The sequence below is a fragment of the Bubalus bubalis genome, chromosome 9 (genome assembly GCF_019923935.1).
Source record: "Bubalus bubalis isolate 160015118507 breed Murrah chromosome 9, NDDB_SH_1, whole genome shotgun sequence".
Classification (NCBI taxonomy): domain Eukaryota; kingdom Metazoa; phylum Chordata; class Mammalia; order Artiodactyla; family Bovidae; genus Bubalus; species Bubalus bubalis.
The window spans coordinates 20,125,956-20,147,967 of NC_059165.1; the positions used below are offsets into that span (position 1 = coordinate 20,125,956).

At 36.2% G+C, this 22,012-nt stretch overlaps 1 protein-coding gene across 4 annotated transcripts in view; it reads right to left on the reverse strand.

The window, feature by feature from the left end:
* The window catches only part of ADGRV1 (adhesion G protein-coupled receptor V1), a 543,743-nt gene that overhangs the window by 169,158 nt on the left and 352,573 nt on the right, over positions 1 to 22,012 (reverse strand). For all 4 annotated transcript variants that reach the window (XM_044947303.2, XM_025292226.3, XM_044947302.2 and 1 more), the window contains 2 exons: positions 21,179 to 21,295; positions 11,859 to 12,037 (listed from right to left, as the gene is read on the reverse strand). In XM_044947303.2, coding sequence (XP_044803238.2) covers positions 11,859 to 12,037; positions 21,179 to 21,295 — 296 coding nt within the window. The remainder of the gene's footprint in view (positions 1 to 11,858; positions 12,038 to 21,178; positions 21,296 to 22,012) is intronic.

A 22,012-nucleotide genomic window follows, 5' to 3' on the forward strand; every position in this document is an offset into this window, starting at 1 on the left:
AATACTGGAGTGGGTTGCCATTTCCTTCTCCAAGTCACCAGTAGTCAATGGTATTCTGTTATAGCAGTCTAACTAAATGAGAGAGTATCATAGAAAATTGCAAGTTTCAGAGGCATTTTTTCCTCATTTATGACAAAAAAAAAAAAAAAAAAAAGAAAGCAAAACAAACCTAATCCTACCTTAGGTTGATAAAAGTTGAATTTCATAAATCTTAGAGAGTGTATTATTTGCAATCCTAATGTCAAAGATGCAAAACAAAATGATAGAAATAATTGAAATAATAGTTTCAGAATAACTGGAGGTAGTAGAATGATAAGCCGCCCACAGGAATTCATGAGGTCACTAACATTTAGCCGGCCTTGTCTGATAGATTGCATGCAATTATTACTTCATGTGTGACACATATTCACAGACACTGTTACCTAACCAAATAAAGGCGGTCCAAAGGGGGGAAAAAACAATAGATCAGCATCACTCTTGAACACTGATAAAATAATACTAAATGAAAAATAAAGAGAATCCAACTCTACATTAAGAAATAATACAGCGACCAAGTTGGATGTCTTCCTTGAACGGTAGGTATGCTCCATCTAATAAATATACATCATGTTAGTATATGGACATACATTAATAAAGCCACACGCTTGTCTCCAAAGATGACAAAAACTGGTGAAATCTGAAGAATGTTTGCAGTGTAGGTAAGTGTGTTTTCTCATAGTTAATTTCCTGGCTTTGAACATTGTACTACGGTTATATAAGTATGTATATATATGTCCTTGGGTGAAGGGTATATGTGAACTTGATAGTTTTTTTCAACTTGTCTGTGTTTAAAATTCTTTCAAAAATAAAATGTAGAAGACGACTAATATAGATGGATAGATAGAACAAGTATAGAGGAGAGCTACTAAGATAGTGAAAAGACACACAAAAGCATGCTTTATGTGGAAATACTTGAACAAATCGGAAATGTTTGGCTTAGAAGCAAAAGAACAGGGGCAAACTGGAGGATTATTAAATTGAAACGTTTAGGGGTTTTTTGGTGTGAGTCTGGCAATTAGATTTCGAGCCAGAATCTAAAAGATTTCTACTCTGGATGAAAAGCCCTGAGAGGAAATACATGCCTTCTCACAGAGCAGTTCAAATATAAGGTGAATGAACATTTGTCAGTGATGCTGTGAAGATTACTCAAGGATTGGATGCACACTGGATTCAAGGCTTTATCAAGTTTCCTTTTCACCAACATGCCCCTTTGTCTGTGAAGAAGAGAATCCAGGGACTTAAGAGAAGCCATGAGGGATGTAAGACAAAGCACCAGTTGGCATTTTTCTCACAGAGATGCGGCAATAGTCAGAAAAGCTGAAGCTGGTGTTAGGGGAGCTAAAGCTAACATGAGCTAAGAGAATGAGGTAAGGGTGGTAGAATGAGTTGTGAAATCAGCAGCTATAAAAGGTCAGATAAACTGAGTATGTTTAGAATAAGAAGTTCAAGAAGCTAATGAGTCTTTGAACAGGAGCTTGAATCATGATATACTTTTGAGGACATGACTGGAAGTTTATTAAGGCAAGCTGGAGATTTTCCAACCCTTTGGTTCCGTGATTCTAAGACCTTGTGGGGAAGCAAACACTCAATATTTCTTTATTTTGGAGTTCTGAATAAATGAAAAATGCTAGTAGAACGCTGCTATTTCTATCCGTGCATTTCTCTCTGTGTGTGTATACACACATCCATGTGCAATAATAAACCACCCACTTGAGAAAATCCATGAAGAGATCCTGACAACACCTCTCTTCCACAGACTTATACCAATTTTCTCTAATCCTCAGATGATTTTCTCTAATTTTCTCTAAGATGATAAGTAAATAGGCTTCCCACATTCACAACTATTTTTTTCATGATTCTCTTTTTTAAGTACTTCAATAAAAATAAAGACTCTCACATAATATCATACGCCCCATTCAGCACCATTACTTCTATTTAGTTCTAATTTAGAGTATACAGATTTGTCCTCCATGTTAACAAGATTTCTCCTAATATAACTAGCAAAATTAGATTGTTTTCAGAGGATTGTGTTATTTATAAAACAGGTAATTCAGTTCGGGAGCAGGATAATCAGAATAGGTTATAATTAAGATTTGCTAAGAAAATTGAAAATAAAACATCATACCAAACATACTAAGAAACTAAAATACTGAAAAACTTAAAAAAGAAAAGTAATCGATTTTTAAATTGTCAGGCATTTTTTTTTATCACAAACAAATACATAGCTTAAATAGAAGAGAATTCAGTTATGCTTTAGCACATAATATTAATAGCTACTCAATAAGTAATTTGCTGATTTTTCTTTAGGTTTGAATTCATACAACTTAGCAAGAAAGAGAAAAATGCAAGTGATTGGGAAGTACAAAACAACCTATCACCGTTAAATCACTTTTACTGTTATTGACATTTATTAATCTGTCAGGGTCTTAGAGCTCAGAGGTAGGAATATTGGAATATTGAGATAAGTTAATTCACTGTCCTCCCCTCTGGCACTCATTCTCAGTCATTCTATCCTTCCACAGTCACATAACTGTGGCCCCAGATTAATAGCAAATTATGTCTTTAGGGACAATTTCTCAGGCCCATATTCCCTTGGCTTCCATCCTGGCTCCTGACTCAGTGCTATACTCTTTCCTCTGCACTTGGTATGATAAAGCTAGAGATTCTTCTTCAGATTTTTCCCTTTCCCTAAAGCAGCTGAGAAGCCAATCCAAGAAAAATAGGTGGCTACTTCCAAAGACACTAAATGTAAACCACTCAATAGGGACTACCTCTGGGTATTCTCAATAGACTTATGTCTGGTAACTAATGGAAATCAATCAAGGATAGATTTCATTTACTTTAGCTTTACTTTAGTTAAGCACTGTTCAATTATAAGGTTAAAAAACAACTAGAGGAGTTTCTAGCACAATTGTCAAGAAGTTATGAAAATGTCTTTAAAAAAATCTTTAAAGTATGTAAGTCTTCTTTTGTCAACTTTTAGTATAATTTTTCATAGATTCATAGGATTACCTGGTTCAGTGACAAAAGAAGCAGTAACAAGTCTATACTGGGTGTTCTACTTCATAGACAAAACTAAATTTAATATTTTATAGGCTCTTTAAAATCTTTCTCCAAATCATATTGTGCAATTTAGGTCTAGATTGCACAGCAACAGCAGTGGATTTTTGAATCGAGACCTAAATTGCACAACATGATTTGGAGAAAGATTTTAAAGAGCCTATAAAATATTAAATTTAGTTTTGTCTATGAAGTAGAGCACCCAGTGTAGACTTGTAAATCCACTAGTCTTGGTGAATTAGAAGATTTTATCTATCATATTTGTATAAGAAAACTTTTTCCTTATAAGATATGACAAATCTCACACAGTATTTAAAATGTTGAGACATTAGTATCATTTGGTGACTTCCAGGTATTTTAGAACAGGGTTTCCCAGGAGGCTCGGATGGTAAAGAATCTGCCTGCAATGTAGGAGACTTGGGTTCGGTCTCTTGGTTGAGAAGATCCCCTGGATCTTGGCAACCCACTCCAGTATTTTTGCCTGGAGAATTCCATGGACAGAGGAGCCCAGTGGCCTACAGTCTATGGGGTCACAAAGAATCGGATATGGCTGAGAGACTAACACACACGCAAGTATTTTAGATACATTTTGCTAATAATTTTATAGTGTAAAATTTTATTATACATACATTATTGCATAGAGAAAGCATGAAAGTTTCCTCTAAACCCACATTTGTATACACTTACCTTAGTTGTTAAGGCTTTTCTTTTTTCTGGTTCAGTTACTTCCATCAAGGGAAAAATTAAACCTTACATTCTTCATAAATTTATTGTTTTTACCATATATTCTGGCATTAATCACTGACCTCCAGGCTGAATTTCAATTTGCATAGATAACTTCATCAAATATTCATAATATAGTATGATTGGTACAATCACAGGATTTATGAAAAGTTCTGACTCTACCAAGAGTATATATGAGGTAGTGCTTTAATCTGAAAATAGATACTTCAAACAGCTAATATTTAAGCTGATGCTTAGAGGGAAAAAACAGGTATTTGGGGGGCAGGCATAAGGAAAGCAATTGAGATTAATAAGATATAGGTAAAGGTGCAGGCATAAGAGACCATGGGAAATATCAAGTGACTTGGTTACAAAGGGCAACCAGAAAGGATGGGTGGGAAGCGTGCTAAAGAAGCTGGTTCAATAGTTCAGAGTCAACTGTGGATAACCTAACATCCATGACCTTGAGGTGATGAAAAACAACTTGAATTTTAAGCGTCAGAGTTATATAATCATTTCCATATTTCAAAATTTAGTGGATGGGTTATAAAAGGAAGAAATTAGAGATAAGAACACAAGTTAAAAGGTAATCCAACAGACTAGACAAAGATGACACAGGTGAACTGAAGCGATGGTGATGAAATAAGAAATGAAAATGATTAGGAAAACATTTAAGAGTTGGGCTAGGAAACAATTTGTGATTAATAGGATGTGAAATGTAAGGGGGAAAAAAGTAGAAAAACTCTCAAGTTCACAGCTTGAGAACCCTGGAAGATGGTGAACTTTTCATAGAGACTGTAGGTCAAAGCACATATTTAAGAGATTAATTTTAATCTTGCTGAATATAAGATAGCTACGTGTCATCTGGTAAAGATGTTTATTGGACTTCTGAGTAAATAATACATGGGGACAATATTATTTGGGGACAAATAATAGATGTCCTCAAACTACACTTATAGAGACCTTCTCCAAAAAAACACATAATAAAACTATCAAAAATCAAAGACAAAGAAAGAATCTTAAAAAGCAGCAAGAGAGAAAAAAGCTTGTAACCTACAAGGGAATCTCCATAATGCCATCTGTGGATTTCTCAGCAGAGACCTTAGAGATATCCCAGGAGAGAGTGGAATGATATATTCAAAGTATTGAAAGAGAAACCTTCCAACCAACAATACCCTCCTACTTGGCAAAGCTGTCAGTTAGAAAAGACCAAAGACCAAAGGAATTCATCATTACTAGGCTCATCTTACAAGAAAAGCTGAAAGGAGTTCTTCAAGCTGAAAGGAAAGGACACTAATTACTCACATGAAAATATACAACATACTGGTAAAGGTAAGCATACAGTCAAATTCAGAATATTCTGATACAGTAATTAGGCAATGTGTTGACCATGTAACTCTATTTAAAAGGTTAAAGGACAGAGGTATTAAAAATAACTATACTGCATTCATTTGTTAATAAATACACAATATAAAGAGATGTAAAGTGTGACCCCAAAAAGTAAAAGGGAGAAGTAAAAGCAGTTTTTATATATAAATGAAGTTGTTATTAGTATAAAATTTAACATTATATCAGTAAGATATTTTATGTAAGCTTCATGGTAACCATGAGGCAAAAATCTACAGTAGACTCATAAAGAATAAAGAGAAGGAAATTAAAACATATCACTATGGAAAATTACCAATTAAAAATGGAAGATTAGCAAGAAAAGTGGAAAAGAACAAATGAACAATAAAATAGTCAGAAAACAGTAAGATGAATCAGTAAGTCCTTATCAATAATTACTCTAAATGTAAATAGATTAAATTCTCCAATATAAAGGCACAAAATGACGGATAGATTTTTTTTTTTTTAAAGACCCAAATATATGATGCCTACAAGAGATTCACTTCCCCTTTATGGACACACAAGGGCTTAAGTGAATGAATGAAATGGAAAGTGAATAGGGGTAGTTATATTTATATCATACAACTAGACTAACTCAAAAGGTATAGCAAGAGATAAAGACAGTCATAATAAAATGATAAAGGGTGAATTAATCAAGAGGATATAATAATCACAAATATCTGTACCCAACTTCAGAGAACCCAAATATACTAAGCAAATACTAACCAATCTAAAAGGAGAAGTGGACAAAAATACAGTAATAGTAGGGGACTTCAACATCCCACTTTCAACAATGGATACATCACCTAGTCAAATAATCAATAAGGGAATGTTGGACTTGAGCTATTCTTTAGACCAAACGGACCTAAAAGGCATATAGAACATGCCATCCAACAGCAGTAGAATATCTACTCTTCTCAAGTGCACACAGAACATTCTCCAGGATAGACCATATGTTAGGCCACAAAATCAGTCAACAGATTTAAAAATACTCAAACCTTATCAAGTATGTTTGCTACCCACAATAGTATGAAACTAGAAATCAACTACAGGAACAAAACTGGAAAATTCACAAATATGTGGAAATTAAACAATACGCTCCTAAGCAACCAATGAGTCAAAGAAGAAATCAAAAGGGCAATTTAAAAAAAAACCTTAAAAATGGAAAACAATATACCAAACTCATGGGATGCTGCAAAAGCAATTCTAAGATAAAGTTTATAGTGATAAAAGCTAACATGAAGAAAAAAGAAAGATCTCAAATAAACAATTTAACTTTAAACCTCAAGGAACTAGAAGCCCAAAGTTAGCAGAAGGAAGGAAATAATCAAGATCACAAACTGTTGGTGGGAATGCAAATTGTTACAATCACTATAGAAAACGGTATGGAGGTTCCTCAAAAAGTTAAAAATAGAACTATTATTAGATCCAATCACACCTCTGGGTATACACACAGAGGGAATGAAATCAGGATTGTGAAGAGATATCTGCACCCCCATGTTCATAGCAGTGTTATTCACAGTAGCAAAGATATAGAAACAACCTAAGAATCTGTCTATGAGTGAATGGATAAATATGTGAGATATATATTGCAATATATACAATACACTACAATATTATTCAGTCACAAGAAAGGAAATCCTGCCATGTGCAACAACACGGATAGATCTTGAGGGCATTATGCTAAGTGAAATAATTTAGACAGAGTAAGATAGATATTATGTAACCTTATTTATATGAGGAATGTTTAAAAAGTTGAACTCATAGACACAGAGATTAGGATGGTGGCTGCTATGACCCAAGGATGGGAAAAGTGGAGAGATGTTGGTCAAGAGGCACAAACTGCTAGTTATAAATAAGTTCTGGGGATCCAATGTATAGCATGGTGGCTATATTTAACAATAATATATTATGTACTTGCAAGTTGTTAAGAGAAGAAATCTTGAATGTTCTTACCACACACACACACACAATTATGTGAGGTGATGGAAGTGTTAACCAATCTTATTGTGATAATTAATTCACAACAGATGTGAGTATCAAATCATCACATTGGATACCTTAAACTTATAAAATTATATATGTGAATTATATCTCCATAAAGCTGAGGAAATTTATTTTAAATAAAATAAATACACAGTACCTAGCACATAGTAAACAAAGCAAATAAGATAAATAGAATACATAAAAGAAAAATTAGATGAAACCTAAAAATAAAAATAAATTAAGGAAATGAGCAATGAAATTGCAAATAAATGCATGATTGAGAATATGAAGAAGTCAAAAGTTGAACTTGGGAAAAAACAACACTATTCACAGGAGACTGATCAAGAGATAAAAAGTGAGAGAAGATACTAATTATTAATATCAAGACTGAAAAAAATATTCATTCCTACAAACACTAAAAAATTTGAATAGGTAGATGAAATAGAAACATTCCTAGAAAAAAAGACAATTTATCAAATTGACACAGAAAGAACTGTTTCTATATGTTTAAAGGAAAATGAATCTGTAATTAAAAGTCTTCCTGCAAAGAAAACATGAGGCCTAGCTGGGTTCATGTGTGACTTCTTCAAAAATAATAAAGAAGAAATAACACCAAACTTGTAAACTTTTTCAGCTAACAGGAAAAGAGAGATCACTTCCTGGTTTTATCTAATTATCATAATCTTGGTTCCAAGATTTGACAAAAGCATTGTAACAACTTGAATATATAATGCATTAGAGATCTACTTAGGGAAAATTCTTAACTAAAAAAGTTTTATTACTACAAACAACTACTGCACAACAGATGTCCTACTATTTTACAACCACAAATCCTATCATCCCCAGAGGAAAGGCATGTTTTTAAATGATTATATAAGCATAAAATATTTTTCATAAATATTAAAAAAATAACATAGTAATTATTCTTTCTACATTGAGATTAAAGTAATATTAAAAATACACACTTTTTAAAAATCTGGAATAAATTCACATGAATATTATATGTGAATGAAGAAACTAAATAACCTATTCTAAACAAACAAAGTTTCAATAATATTATAATATTAAGATTGGGTAAAAGGTTAATATATGTTACATTTCATTTATTATAGCTGAGTTGGTTAAAAAGAACTTTCTGCAAAAGCCTCAGAGGCAAATATTTTAAGACTCGGTTGATTCAGACATTCTTGTATAAACAGTTTATTTTTCTCTTTAAAAATCCTTTTAGAAGCATCAAGAGGGAGTTTCTTCTAATTAACATCACTTGCATTGGGTCCCATTTATCCAAGCTGGGTGTATCTAAAACGGCCACCAAATAACCGTGTTTCACCAGGGAGCTCATGAAAGAGATGGCTGCTAGCCCCCAGGACTTGTCTCATGGTTACATTGTATCTGACAAAGAAAGATGCAGAACTTTCTGAAATTAATCCTGGTAGTCCAAGATTTAAATAAATGTCAGGAGCAGTAAAGGTCATAATGAACTTACTTAAAACAGAAGGAGAATCACAGATGTAGAAAACAAATTTACGGTCACAAGGGGGTGGGGGAGGGGAGGGATAAACTGGGAGACTGGGACTGACATATACACACTGCTATACATAAAACAGATAACTATAAGAACCTGCTGTACAGAACAGGAAACTCGACTCAGTACTCTGTAATGCTCTATCCAGAAAAAGAATAAAAAAAAAAAGAGGATTATATATATATATGTATGTATGTATGTATAACTGATTCACTTGGCTGTACACCTGAAACTAATACAACATGGCAAATCAACTATATTCCAATATGTTTATTTTATATTTTAAAACCATTTATTTATATATCTGGCTGTGCTGGGTCTTAGTTGTGGCCTACTGCTGGGAGCCGGCATATTGCATATTGAGTGAGGATCTGTAATAGCTCAACTGGAATTCTATCACTGCCGGGAGCCAGCGTGAGGCACTCCGCCCATGACAAAGGTCATGAGGAAGGAGGCTTGGCATACGCAAAGGCGGGATCGAGCCTCAGGAGTCCCCCTGGAAATTCTCGAGCATCTACCCCCAAAACCAGAGTCTGCCTACTTTCTGCTTTGTGCTTTCACCTACACCTCTGACTTTACGGGGGGCTGTCCCCCACTACCTCTCTCTGAAAAAAGAGTTAGCTCACAGCTCCAGTTAATAATTCCTGGGTGTGACAGTGTTTAACCTACAAACTCCTTTGGAAATCCTCTAGCCTGCCTGAATGGGTTTTTCCGGCCACATGTGATTGTTCAGAGCCTCCCAACTGTGAGAGGCAGGAGATGTTCTAAACTGCCTAAACACAGATTCCTTTGAGTAGTTAAAAGATTGATTAGAAAATGTATTGGTGAAGGGTTTTTCACTTGTTGGGCCAATGTTTGCTGCTAAGTCTCCATACTCCTACTGTGTTCTTGGCAGTGTATTGATTGATATAATGGGTGTATAGAAATGTAAAATGCAGCTTTGTCCAATGCTTTTTGGAAGGCTGGCGCCTGACTTTGGAATAATCACCTTTAGAGAAAGATAAGTTTCTTAAAATGTTAACAGGCCTCCTGGCCAGAAGAAGATGTCAATCACCTGAACTTTTGCATATGATAAGGAAGAAAGCCTGGCTTGCTGCATGGCTCTACCCCTTCCCCCATTATCCTCTATGCATAACTTAAGGTATAAAAACTACTTTGGAAAATAAAGTGCGGGCCTTGTTCACTGAAACTTGGTCTCCCCATGTCACTCTCTCTCCCAAATTCCAGCTGAGTGTCCATCTGGAGCGTGGATGTCCTCTGCGACCATTTATTTGCCTGGGCTTCTAAGACCCACTCGAGAAGGTGTCTAAGGTGGGGCACCTTCCGCTATTCGAGAGGGCGCCTGCGGCCTCCGTGGTCAGAGCTAACCTGGTGTCACGGGTTATATTGATTTTCCGCGTAAACCAAGCCACTCAGCTTCTTTTCTCCACTGAATTTTCCTACTGAGCTATCCTTATTCTATTACTCTTTATATCTTTGATAAATACTTATAAATAAATAAGTCGCCGACGCTGTCCCCGCTTCGAATACCCTGGATCAGCCGGGGCTGGACCCCGGCAGCCTACGGGATCTGTAGCTGCAGCATGTAAACTCTTAGTTGGGAGAGGTGGGATCTACTTCCCTGACCAGGGATTGAACCCAGGCCCTCTGCACTGGGAGCATGAAGTCTTAGCCACTGGACCACCAGGGAAGTCCCTCCAATAAAAAATTTTTAAATGTCATAATATAATTGGAAAAAGACACAACTACTCCTTTCTGGAAGATTAGGCTTTAAGAATTGTATATGGACAGAATATACTGCTGCTGCTGCTGCTGCTGCTAAGTCGCTTCAGTCGTGTCCAACTCTCTGCGACCCCATAGACGGCAGCCCACCAGGCTCCCCGGTCCCTGGGATTCTCCAGGCAAGAACACTGGAGTGGGTTGCCATTTCCTTCTCCAATGCGTGAAAGTGAAAAGTGAAAGTTGAAGTCGCTCAGTCGTGTCCGACTCTTAGCGACTACTATATTTTAATAAATTGTTGTAATACTACAAATTAATGAGCATGAAGGAATCTTACTGAATTTAAATAGAAAGAAAAAATTACTATATATGGTATCTCAATAGGTATGTGTGTGTTACATAGTTAATATCCTTTGGTCAAATGGCGTGCAGGATATCAGTGTGTGACTACCCATGTGTGAAGTGTATCTGCACATGTGGATAACAAGCATTGATTAAGTATATAATGAATGATTATAACTGATCATAGGCAAAAACAACATTAAAATAACTTCTGCTTATATAGTACTTTCATTTTAAAAGATTCTTCACATCTATTACCTAATTATTTTCTTCACGATAACCTGTGAGATAAAGAGGTACTACTGTCCTCATAAGATTGCAACTAGGCTAATTCTTTCTCATTCACAAACGGTACTTTGTCCTCTGAATCTTCATTACACCAAGGGAGTTGATTAACCTTTATTATCACAAAGGTTTTTTTGAAGGGGTTGAGTGGTCCTCAAAGTTGTGAGACACCAGATTCAGGATTAAGACATGCATACACATGCATGTATAAAGATCTGTTAGAATTCAAGACTACAGTGAACTTTAATAAGAATCTATCAGAAGGACCTAGCTGACCATGGCTCCTTCCCAGGTACTCTTGCAGCCACTCTCTATTCACTCTGACATAGTCTTTTTGTATTTAGGCACCTTATGGATGATGGTACCTGCCAAACTCTGCTCCCCCTCCCAAAAGCATCAGACTCCTTAGACAATGTGCCACTCTCCAAATTTTCCACTGATTAAATTCTTGATCAAAATGTTCATAGTTCCCTGACTGCACTGGGTATTTTTGGTTTGTCACAATCTAACAAACTAGACTATGGTGAGGTATCGATATAAATGGCCATGAACTGTTTGATATACAACCCACCTGAGAAAACAGCATCTATCGAAGGGACTCAAGAGGCCACAGGTCTTTATTTAAAGAGAGAATTAGAGGAAGGAGAGATGTAGATGGTGTGGCAGGAAGACAAAGGTCTTCGTGGTGCTTCTTCAGTCGGAACCCCCAGCCAACGCTCCCAGCATCTATCAGTAGAGTTGCCGGGGGACACAAAGGCCGAGGAGGCAGTGTGCGCTCCCTGGATGTACTTACAGGTCACCGTGGATGAGTCCATAGATCTGTGGCATGCTCTGATGATAGACTGCTCTCAAAATAACTATGAGGAGGACCACCACTAAAGCTGGGAGTCCCCAGCTCAGAAGGAGGAAGAGCAGATAGCGCCTTTCTGTGTGTTCATCATTCATCACCAGCACGTACCAGAAATTCACAGACTAGGGAAGAAAAGAGAACATAAAATGAGCAGGTCTGATGGCCCAGGACACACACTCACATGGCTTAGACATGAAGAGTTACTGACCAACAAAGGGCCGGGATCTACTCAATGATTAAAGTTCTGACTTGATTTTTTAATTAGTTCACACATTCATTTTTTTCCATACAAGAAATTCAGGGTATCCCCAAAGTCTGAAAACATTAGGAAATGCTTAGTGTATTTATGTTACTTTATATTTTGCTTCATTTGTTTTGATTTACTCTCAGTCATAATCAACTGTCATTGTTCTGTAAATGCGTGCTTGAAGAAACCCACGCTGATATTCAAACCTCCTTTCCATGTGAACAGCCTCGTGCGGATGATGAAGTAAACGGTCCTTTGTTCCAGACTTTTAAACAATTTTTCACTTATTGAGAGCTGATCAGGTGGCAGAATCAGACACCCTTCCAGGGAATGGGGAAATGCGATCACAGCCCCAGGTCTCAGTCCCCAGTGGGAGACAGACAAGAAAACAAAGAATGTCTGCACAGAGAAAAATGTTCTGCGATGGGCTAGGTTTTATGGCCATTTTTCTTTCTCAATTTATACTCTTTTTCATTCATTCACTTGATGAACATTCCTGAGAGCATACTAAATTTCAAAGCCCATCTAGGCACTGGAACTATAACAGTAACAGAGATGACAGAGGTATTTACCTTCTTGAATCTTCCTTTCCAGACAGTAGGACTCTGAGGCCTACAAATGTTACTCTTGGTCCCAAATCACACCTAGCCGTATATGGAAGTCAAATCTTGAACTTATATATTCTGCCTTCTAGTGTTCTTTTCCCATGAGAGTACTTATGTTTAATTATCATTTATTACAGAAACAACACTGAAAATCATATCATACATATTTCACACAATGACACTTATCCACTAGCTAAATCCCCTTCCTCAACTTCATATGGCAGAGAGTTTGTGGGTACAGATTAATCGTATATATAGATTTTTATATGTTACAGGAATAGCTTGGGCAAGTGACAACAATCCCAGGGCCTCAGTTTCTTGATGCATACAACAAAGTTATAAAGATTACATAAGACACTATATACAAAGTGCTAAGCACATAGTCATCGCTGGAAAATGTGATCGCCTCACTTAAATCTCCCATTAAGATGTCAGACGGTGTGAAAGACAAAAGATAAATAGTTAAAGACCAAAAGTACGCAGTGATACAATGGAAACTCTGCTATGTGAAAAACATCATGCCTAATGTTCCTGGGAAGGTTTTCAGATGTTTTACTGAGGCTTCCAAGTAAGATTCTATCTGGACCAAATTAGCCTTGGGGGATTAGTATTGATTGGCCTAAAGCAGGAAAGGATAAAAATGTTTGGTTACTTGCAGATTTTTGTGTCTGAATTTTATTTCCCGTCAGCACTCCGTATCTTTGTGTACATCTGTTTATATCTATAAGTATGAAGGCTGTTTTGAGGTGTTGCTTATGTAAATTTGTTCTGAGTTTTTTTTTTTTTAAATGGCCCAAGAGGCTTTTTACCTCCTTTCTATTATTAGTTAGGAGGTGCTGGTTTACTCCCTAAGTCGTGTGTAGCCTGCTAGGCTCATCTGTCCATGGGATTCTCCAGCCAAGAACGGGCATGGGTTGCCATTTCCTTCTCCAGAGGATCTTCCTGACCCAGGAATCAAACATGGGTCTCCTGCATTACAGGCAGATTTCTTTACCAACCGAGCTAGGAAGGAAGTCCTTAGTGAAGGGACATGACCCAAACAGGTGGGACTGGACCAAGTGTCTGATGCTAGAGTGGTCGATACTGTTTGTTTAAAGAAAGAAAATTCATGCCAAGTAAGGATGACTAACCCATCCCCAAAATAAAAGTATGGGTCATTTATTTTAAATAGACATTGTATATATTCTTATAACAGGGTAACTCGGTGGTGCAGCTGGCAGAAGAATCAGGAGAGTACAGACTGGTAAATGACTTTTAAGTTGATTCATCATGATAAAGATCAGGGCATTTCCAAAATGTCCACTTTTACACAGATGAACATTAGTCCATCAGTTACAATTATTGAACCTTTCAGCAGCTGTCTGACCTTTACCTCAGATAAGACTGAGACAAATGTAATTGCGTTGTCAGATTTACACACGCAATGCTTCTGCTCCAAAGAGCTCAAGGAACAGTGTCGTTGAATTCTTGAATACTCAGTTAAGCAAATCCAGCTCCGAATGTCATGAGCTTTTGTCAATTAAGAAAAAAGAATCTCTTTCTTTCTTTAAAGAATCCAATCATTAAAGTCTACTCAAAGGACAGTATTTACCATTGTATGACTTTTTATTTATTGTGGTTAAAGAGTGGAAACGTTATGTTATGAAACAACATTTAATTATTCTGGGACATAGTACGTGGTCTAAATCTAAGAGTTGTTTTGACTAACTCACTCTAAGTTTTCCTTGAATTTTAAATATTTTAATATAGTATGTATGGGAGGTACGTTCTGGAAAGTGTGCCCAGGTCATCAGCCCTCTCTCTCTGAACGCTGTCTCTCTCCTCACATCCTCCCACCCGCCGCCAACACACGCAGGGTATGCTCACGACCCTGCCCTTCTGCCAAAGCTGTGGATCCGGAGAAGCCTGATCCAGGCTGGACCACTTATCTGGCATTGAAAGCCCTGAAATTTTGTGAGAGTCTAGGCTGGTTGACTAAAAAAAAAAAAAAAAGAAAACATATGAACTTTAGTGGTGAGAGTAGCAAAAAGCACAGTGAAGAGATAAAGTGTAGAGAAGAATGGACAATGCCTTCCATTCCTGCTCACAGCTCCCTGAGGTCCAATGATACTTACAGAGCATGGGTTCAATGAGCTAGCCTATATGCTTACTCTCCCTTTTATGATTTGAATGTTTGCTTAAATTTAGGTTCCTTCATTGTTCTAAAAATTTGAGATACATGTCGCTCTTCTGGAGCATTTGTGTTAAAAGTTCCAGTTACTTCCATTCTCCACAATAAGGTGGGAGGGGAACATTTGAGATATATTCCTTTCCTTGTAATCATGACTCCTCCTTTGTATTCGAAAGAGTATCAAGAGACCATTATCTTTGCATGATACTTTTATGTTGACAGATATACAGTATATGCGCCCCAGTATCTATGTTTAACCAATGTTAGAACAAAAAAGTTATGAAAATTCAATATGAGTTAAAGGTGTTATTCTCACCAACATGCTTCATACTGACAGAACAGCTTACCACACACACCATTTCCTGCTAAAGACTACCTGTGAATTGCAATGTCAGTATCTAGGTCTCCAATTACATTTCTAGCTCTAGTTTTAAATATTTTGTTAGAACCATCTTATGGACCATTTCAGGACATCTTATTTAGAGAAAAGGAAGCTGAGGTGGTTAGAGAAAAGCATAACTTTTTCATATTTGCGTTAGTTATAGAACAAAGCATCTTGTGAAGACTAAGGTTAAGATGTATTTCCATAGAAAGTCATACAAATACTGATGATTTGTTATTTACACAAGGCTTACATTTTGTCTTCATTCCTCCCCGCCCAGCTGTATGTGTTAGTGGAGATGCATACTCCTTGTTCAAGCTTGGAGATAATCCACTCTCTCATTTGCCAAAACTAAATGAGAATTTACAAAGGACATTCAGAATAGAAATGGCTGAAACATACCCATGAACCATGGAAAATTAATTGGTGTATATCTTGTACTACCTAGTAAAATGCTTTGCATACAATCTTTATTGAGAAGCATAAAACAAATGAAGATGTACACAATTTCAATATTTAACAATTATCACTGAATTCAGTAAAAACTTCATAATTTGGTTGAGTTATTGAGTTTACTCATTTATATGCTACCTTCCCAGAAAGAACTGTAGGACTGACTTGAACTCCTAATGAGAAGGGTCAGCCTGTTGTTTAATATTTGATTAACTGTGTCACCAGAAACCTTGCACTGATATATAACATCAAGTTTTGTCACAGATCATAGATGCTATTAATTTTGTTATTACCATAGGTTCTTAGTCATTCTTTTCAAAGGAGAATCTGAGAAATGTTATCACATGTCCTTGTTCCAGTTATCCTTCCTTTTAACAATTTTACAAGGCTTTGTGAAGATTGGAGAATTCAGTATTTCCTGGGGATGTCATTTTATCTTGATAATTACCAGCCTGTTGCCCTTAATACCTTTGATGTTCCCTCAAATTAAATCAATGATGAAGGAAAAACACAGCTAATATTAGCTTTTCCCTTCCTGTTGTTATGTTCTGGCACTAAGTAGTCTTTCTACCAAGGAATAAATCTATGTACATTTGGTTCTTCATAACCTGATTTTACAGAGAAATTAAAGTACAAGAGGTGAATGCTCAAGTACAACTGTGAAATGATTTCTAACTTTATTCTACTATTTAAAAATATGTTCTTCAAGTAAGCTTTAGTTTCAAAGTAACACATTATATTTTTGATTAAGCTGTGTCCCTTGGCATGAAATGAAGAGATAGTAAGGACAAACCAGGCGTGGATATTAACTGAAGCATTTTTTTATACTATTTAACTTGGTGATAGGAAATGATCCTAACACTGGGCCAAATGAATACACAGGCAAAATTAAGTTTCTACTTACCTATATTATATATTTCTATCTCAAATAATTTACTTGTGATTTATTTCCTGCATAGATTATCTCATGGTCTGGCCACCCATCTGGTAACATAGATGTTAAGAGCAAAGACATTAGTTCTAGGAATTTATTCCATGGATATTCTATAAGTAAATAAATATTCAGAGTCCAAGGATGATCAAGGAAACCTTGTTTATCAAGTAACTGGAAATAACCAGAACTTCATCACTAGGAGATCAGAAAAATAAATTATGGAATAACCATATTATAGTACAGAAAAGAAAGTATATCAGGATGGGATAAATTTATATATACACTATATATATATATATAGTATACAAACATATATAGACTATACACACAAACACACATATGTGCTTCTTTATATATTTACAAATATTTATATATTTGTGGAATATATCTGGAGGCATACACAGGAAACAATTAACAGTGTTTACCTTCAGGAGTAGGGTGAGGGTAGAGCAGAAGGTGGAAAGCATATGAAAGAAGGAGAAATAGACATAACTCGGCTGGTTGAAGGAAGTGGGAAAGTGTTTCAATAATTTCAGAGTGATCTTACATAAAGAGCAAACAGAAGGATAACTCAATTTCCACAGGCAAAGAGGGAATTTGTGAGTTGTATACCTCTAAAAAAATAAGCAAAATAATGTGTTACTCTATTCCCATCATGCACAATATGATTTCCCTTCCAGAGAAGAGGGGAGCTTAAAGAAAAAGTCAGGAAAGGGGAAAACTAAAGAAACAGTCAAGGTCACCAGCTCTGGAGCCGGCTATGCACCACGTGTGCCCTTCAGTAAAGAGGTTAGAGGTTATCAGTTTGTTCAGCTTTGCAGCTAGTGTCTGCCTCATTCTGTCAGCCTTCGCTTTCCCCTGTATCAAGCTAATTCTCTTTTGCAAAACAAAGATGTGAATTATATTGGAAAAAGAGTATTCAACATGTGCCCATGTATTTTCCTAGCCATTAATATGCTAAATTAACACATATAGAGTGAGCAGTCCATCCCAGGAACTACTGCTCCAAGCTCTCTCCAGGTATTCATTCATTCTGTTTTTCCACAGTCCTTTAAGACAGGTACCATTACTATAAATCTACAGATCTAGTCATTTGGTAAGAAAATCTAGGCTTGGAGAAGTTATGTAACATGTTCAACTATAAAACTGTTCTTTACTCTAAAACAGAATTCGATTTTACTATAATGTACTAAAAGTATGATATAAAAGTAAAGCAACTCTCTAAGATAAATTCATTTAAATCCATTTATTCTGATTGCAGATATAATGCAGATGAAAATAATAGTCCTTACATGCTGAGCCCGATGATTAAGTTAGTAATTAACCTTTTATCATTATAAGCTATACACACATATACATATATCAAATTCTCTATGTTGCTATATGAAGTAGAATTATTAAAATGTTAACATTCTTTCAGCTATTTCAACTTAATTCAACTAATAAGACTGATTAGCAGTAGTCTAATCTTCTATGTAATGTTTTTTTAAAAAAATTTAGCTTTAAAAAGATATTTAGTAGACAGTATTTTATAAACGGGAAAATACAGGTTAGTAAAGTGACAACCTTTGACCACAAAGTAACTCATTAGAGGTAACCTACCTAGAATGAGAAGTTACTGAATTTTTCCCTTGTGGTCATACCACAGACCATGAAAAATGTGTGGTATACCACCTAAAACACATTAAACTTCGCTGGTACTTTAAGTAGTTTTCCTAAGCCATCAGGCATACAGAAATGTAATTAGCTTGTTAAATATGCATCAGCCACAATCATATTTACTCAAAACTTGAAGACATATAGAATACACTAATCTCTATTAAATTGGGTGAGAATTTATATGTGATCCTATTAACACTCCCCTAAAGCAGGAGATCCACCTAAAACATTATTTGAAAGTCGGTCATTTCCCTGTTTGAATATAGTTCGAGTAGATGCTCTCTACTTTCAGACCCAGCTTTTTCAACTTTGAAATTTTTATTGGCTATAAAAGTTCTTGACGTGAATCAAAATTTGCTTCCCTAATTTTTGACCCATTTCTTCTGGCTCTTCCAAAGGAAGTTAGATAGTCCATACTTTTCTGTGCTATAGCAGCCCTCCCAGTAATTTGTAGACAGCCAGCCCATCTCCGTAAGTTTTTTCCAGGTTAGTTATCTCCAGCTGCCTCCAAGTTTATTATAGGACTGTCTTTCAGCTTCTCATTGGCTGGTTAATGTTCTTGCTGGAAGTAGCTACAGGGTGCCAAGCTGTTGTAGATTACAATGTAAACATGGCTCCCTCAGCTGTCTCCATACTGTTATTTATGTAACCCAGGCCTGTGTTTCTGTAGTTAACCGTAGTTGCTATGGTTTAAGCAATCTGATAACACATTTGATTGCTACTGAGTTTGGGTTAAATTAAAATTTCAAGGTGTTTACATTAACCCCCATCAGATTACATCTTTCACTCTCATGTTCAAGCTGTCACAGTACAGTTTCACCATATTTGTTCTACCTGTACTCTTAACACAGGCAGCTTATATTTTAGCTAGCTCTTGAGCTCCGTATCATCTGCATACCTAATAAAACAGCTTCCTGTGTCTTCACCCAGGTCATTCATCAAAAACTGAATAGGTCAGGGACATGGACAGAGGCCTTCAGCAAACCACTAAGGACCTCGGTTCAGGCAGATAAATGACAACACACACAGGATGCACATAAAAAGTTCAACTCAGATAAACGAGGATCAGAGAATCTTACAAATGCGACTTTAATTTCAGCAAGTATTTGTTTTATGCTGTACAGTTTAGCTTTGCTTTTTAATTGTTTGGTGGGAGGCTGGAGAACACCATAAACCTTCCATAATTAGGACTTCTCAAAGAGTTATAAAACAATAATTCTATGAGGTAGGAATTACTGTCCCCATAAGGCAGATTTGGAAACAAAACTTGGCGAGAGTCAATAACTTGCTTAAGGTTACAAAGGTAATGACGGAGCCAGAATTCAAACCCAGATGCAGGTCTCTAATTGTTCCAACTAGTTCTATTAACCTAACAGTTCGGTTTTCTTCTCCTTCAAAAGTGAATTGAAGTCGCTCAGTCGTGTCCGACTCTGTGACCCCACAGCAGGCTCCTCCATCCATGGGATTTTCCAGGCAAGAAAACTGGAGTGGGTTGCCATTTCCTTCTCCATTCTCCTTCAGAGCTAACTATAGTATCATACCTGGGAAAAGATCCCTGCCTTGAGTCTGTATAGTGTTCTCTCTTAATAGTATCTCCTCACTTTCCTCCAAAATTGCCAGATGGTAGAAATCCTACATTCTCCTTATTAAACAAGAAAAAAGAATATGCAAGGGCCTGAACGCATCTGTTTACATAAAAAAGTTCACAAGCGTACTCAGAAACACATAGGAAACTATTTCTCATGAAAGACTGAATGTTACGACCATGTAGAAATCATTTTCAAAGGAAGCATATTTTAGTTGACCTATTGAATTAGAGACATTAATAGTGCTTAAGTGGATCCAATTCTCACATTAGCCTCTTTATCAAGCAGATCAGCACTGGGCAGTAGAATCTGGAGTTTGAGTCAGAAAAGGAGTATTCAAATCCCAGTTCCTCAGGAGAGTATGCTGGGTCTCTTTTGGTCTTACTCTGTACTCTCCCAAAGTGGTCTCTTCTAAAGCAATGGCTCCATTTTCCAAGTCTAAGCCAAAAGTCATCTAGTGTATTTCTCTAGCATGCACCTCTGTTCTGGAATTTACCATTCCACTTCTCTCAGAGTCTCCACTGGAGAACTCACAAGAACTTTACACTCAGCTTGTCTTTAAAAAAAAACAAAAAAAAAAACTCACCATCTTTAGCCAATCTCCAGCAATCATTATTTCAGTTCAAGGCACCGCTATCCATCCATTCACTCACACTGGAAACTTGGGTAAGCAACCTTCTGCACTACTAATAATAAATCTCTAATCCTGAAGTCCTACTTTAAAAAGCAATTTTCAGAAGCTGTTCACTTCGCTTTGTCCCTTCTGTTCCTCTCTGGTTCACACCACTATGTTCTTTCCCCAGAATCCAGCTAAAGCTGCTTAAATGGCTCCCGTATCAACTCTTTTCTGAGCTCAATTCACTACAACAGGGAGTTTTTCTAAAATCCAAATCTCATCATGTCACTCTTTTGCTTAAAAATAATTCCATTGACTTCCCCTAGGAAAAAAAATTAAAGTTTCTTACTATGTCTTATAGGATCCACATCACAAGCCTCATCTCCTACCAGTCACTTATAAAACTCTACTAGATCTCTTCCCACTTCCTCAGATTCACTATGCTTTCTAATGCTGTACAGTTTGGAAGGGTTTTCTTACACTGATGTCCTGGGAATGCAGTGATGGACATATGGAATTACTTCCATTTCAGTATAAAGAATATCAGATATAAAGGCCTCCAGATGCCCTGGAAAGTTGCATGGGGTAGAAGGAGGAAATGAGGTACCAACCTGGATGAGCATCCAGCTAAACTGGCACAGATACAGGTAATGCGCGACCGCGGCAATGGCTGAACAGCTCTCCTCTGTGAGTCGGGGACTTGCATATGCAGATGCCAGAAATACAATCTGTAAGAAACAAATACCTTTATTTTTAAATCATGTTAAAGTCAATCAAGAATATTTTTAAAAACCAATTTTCTTATTTGAATCAATGATTCAATGACCCAAAGGGAAAATAAGTTGATTTGTTGCCCAAACTGAGAAGACTAATTCATCCTAAAACAAAAATACATGGGTTTTTATGCTTCTAAGAAAAAAATTAATGATATGAAATTATGCTACATGCTGTTTTGGACTGTCATTGGAAATTCTCATAGAGTAAATTTTGTTCTTATCATGGATGGACAAAAATCATATGAAATATATTTACTTAAGTACAAATGAGAAAATAGAGTGGAAGTACCATTCTTTACGTAAGTCAAACCTCATAGGAGAGAAAAAAAAAGAGAGGCAAAATTTCTAAGTTTATTGTCATCTGCATCATCTCATTAGGAAGTAATTCATGTAACAAAATAGACTTAAAATAAATTTTAAATTTCAAACCCTACAGTTACCCTAATTCTTGGATTTTTATTTCAACTGCCTTTAAGTCTGTTCAGAAGTATCCTTCACAATAAGATCTCTCTTGACTACACTATTGAAAATTACATCCCCTTTTCTTCTTTATTTCGCACTCACGTGATCATCTGACTCTTTTTTTTTTTTAATAGCACTTGCCACTTTCTAACACGTTCTGTAATTTATTTCTTATGTTTCTTGGTCATTTTTAGTCTCACTTATTAG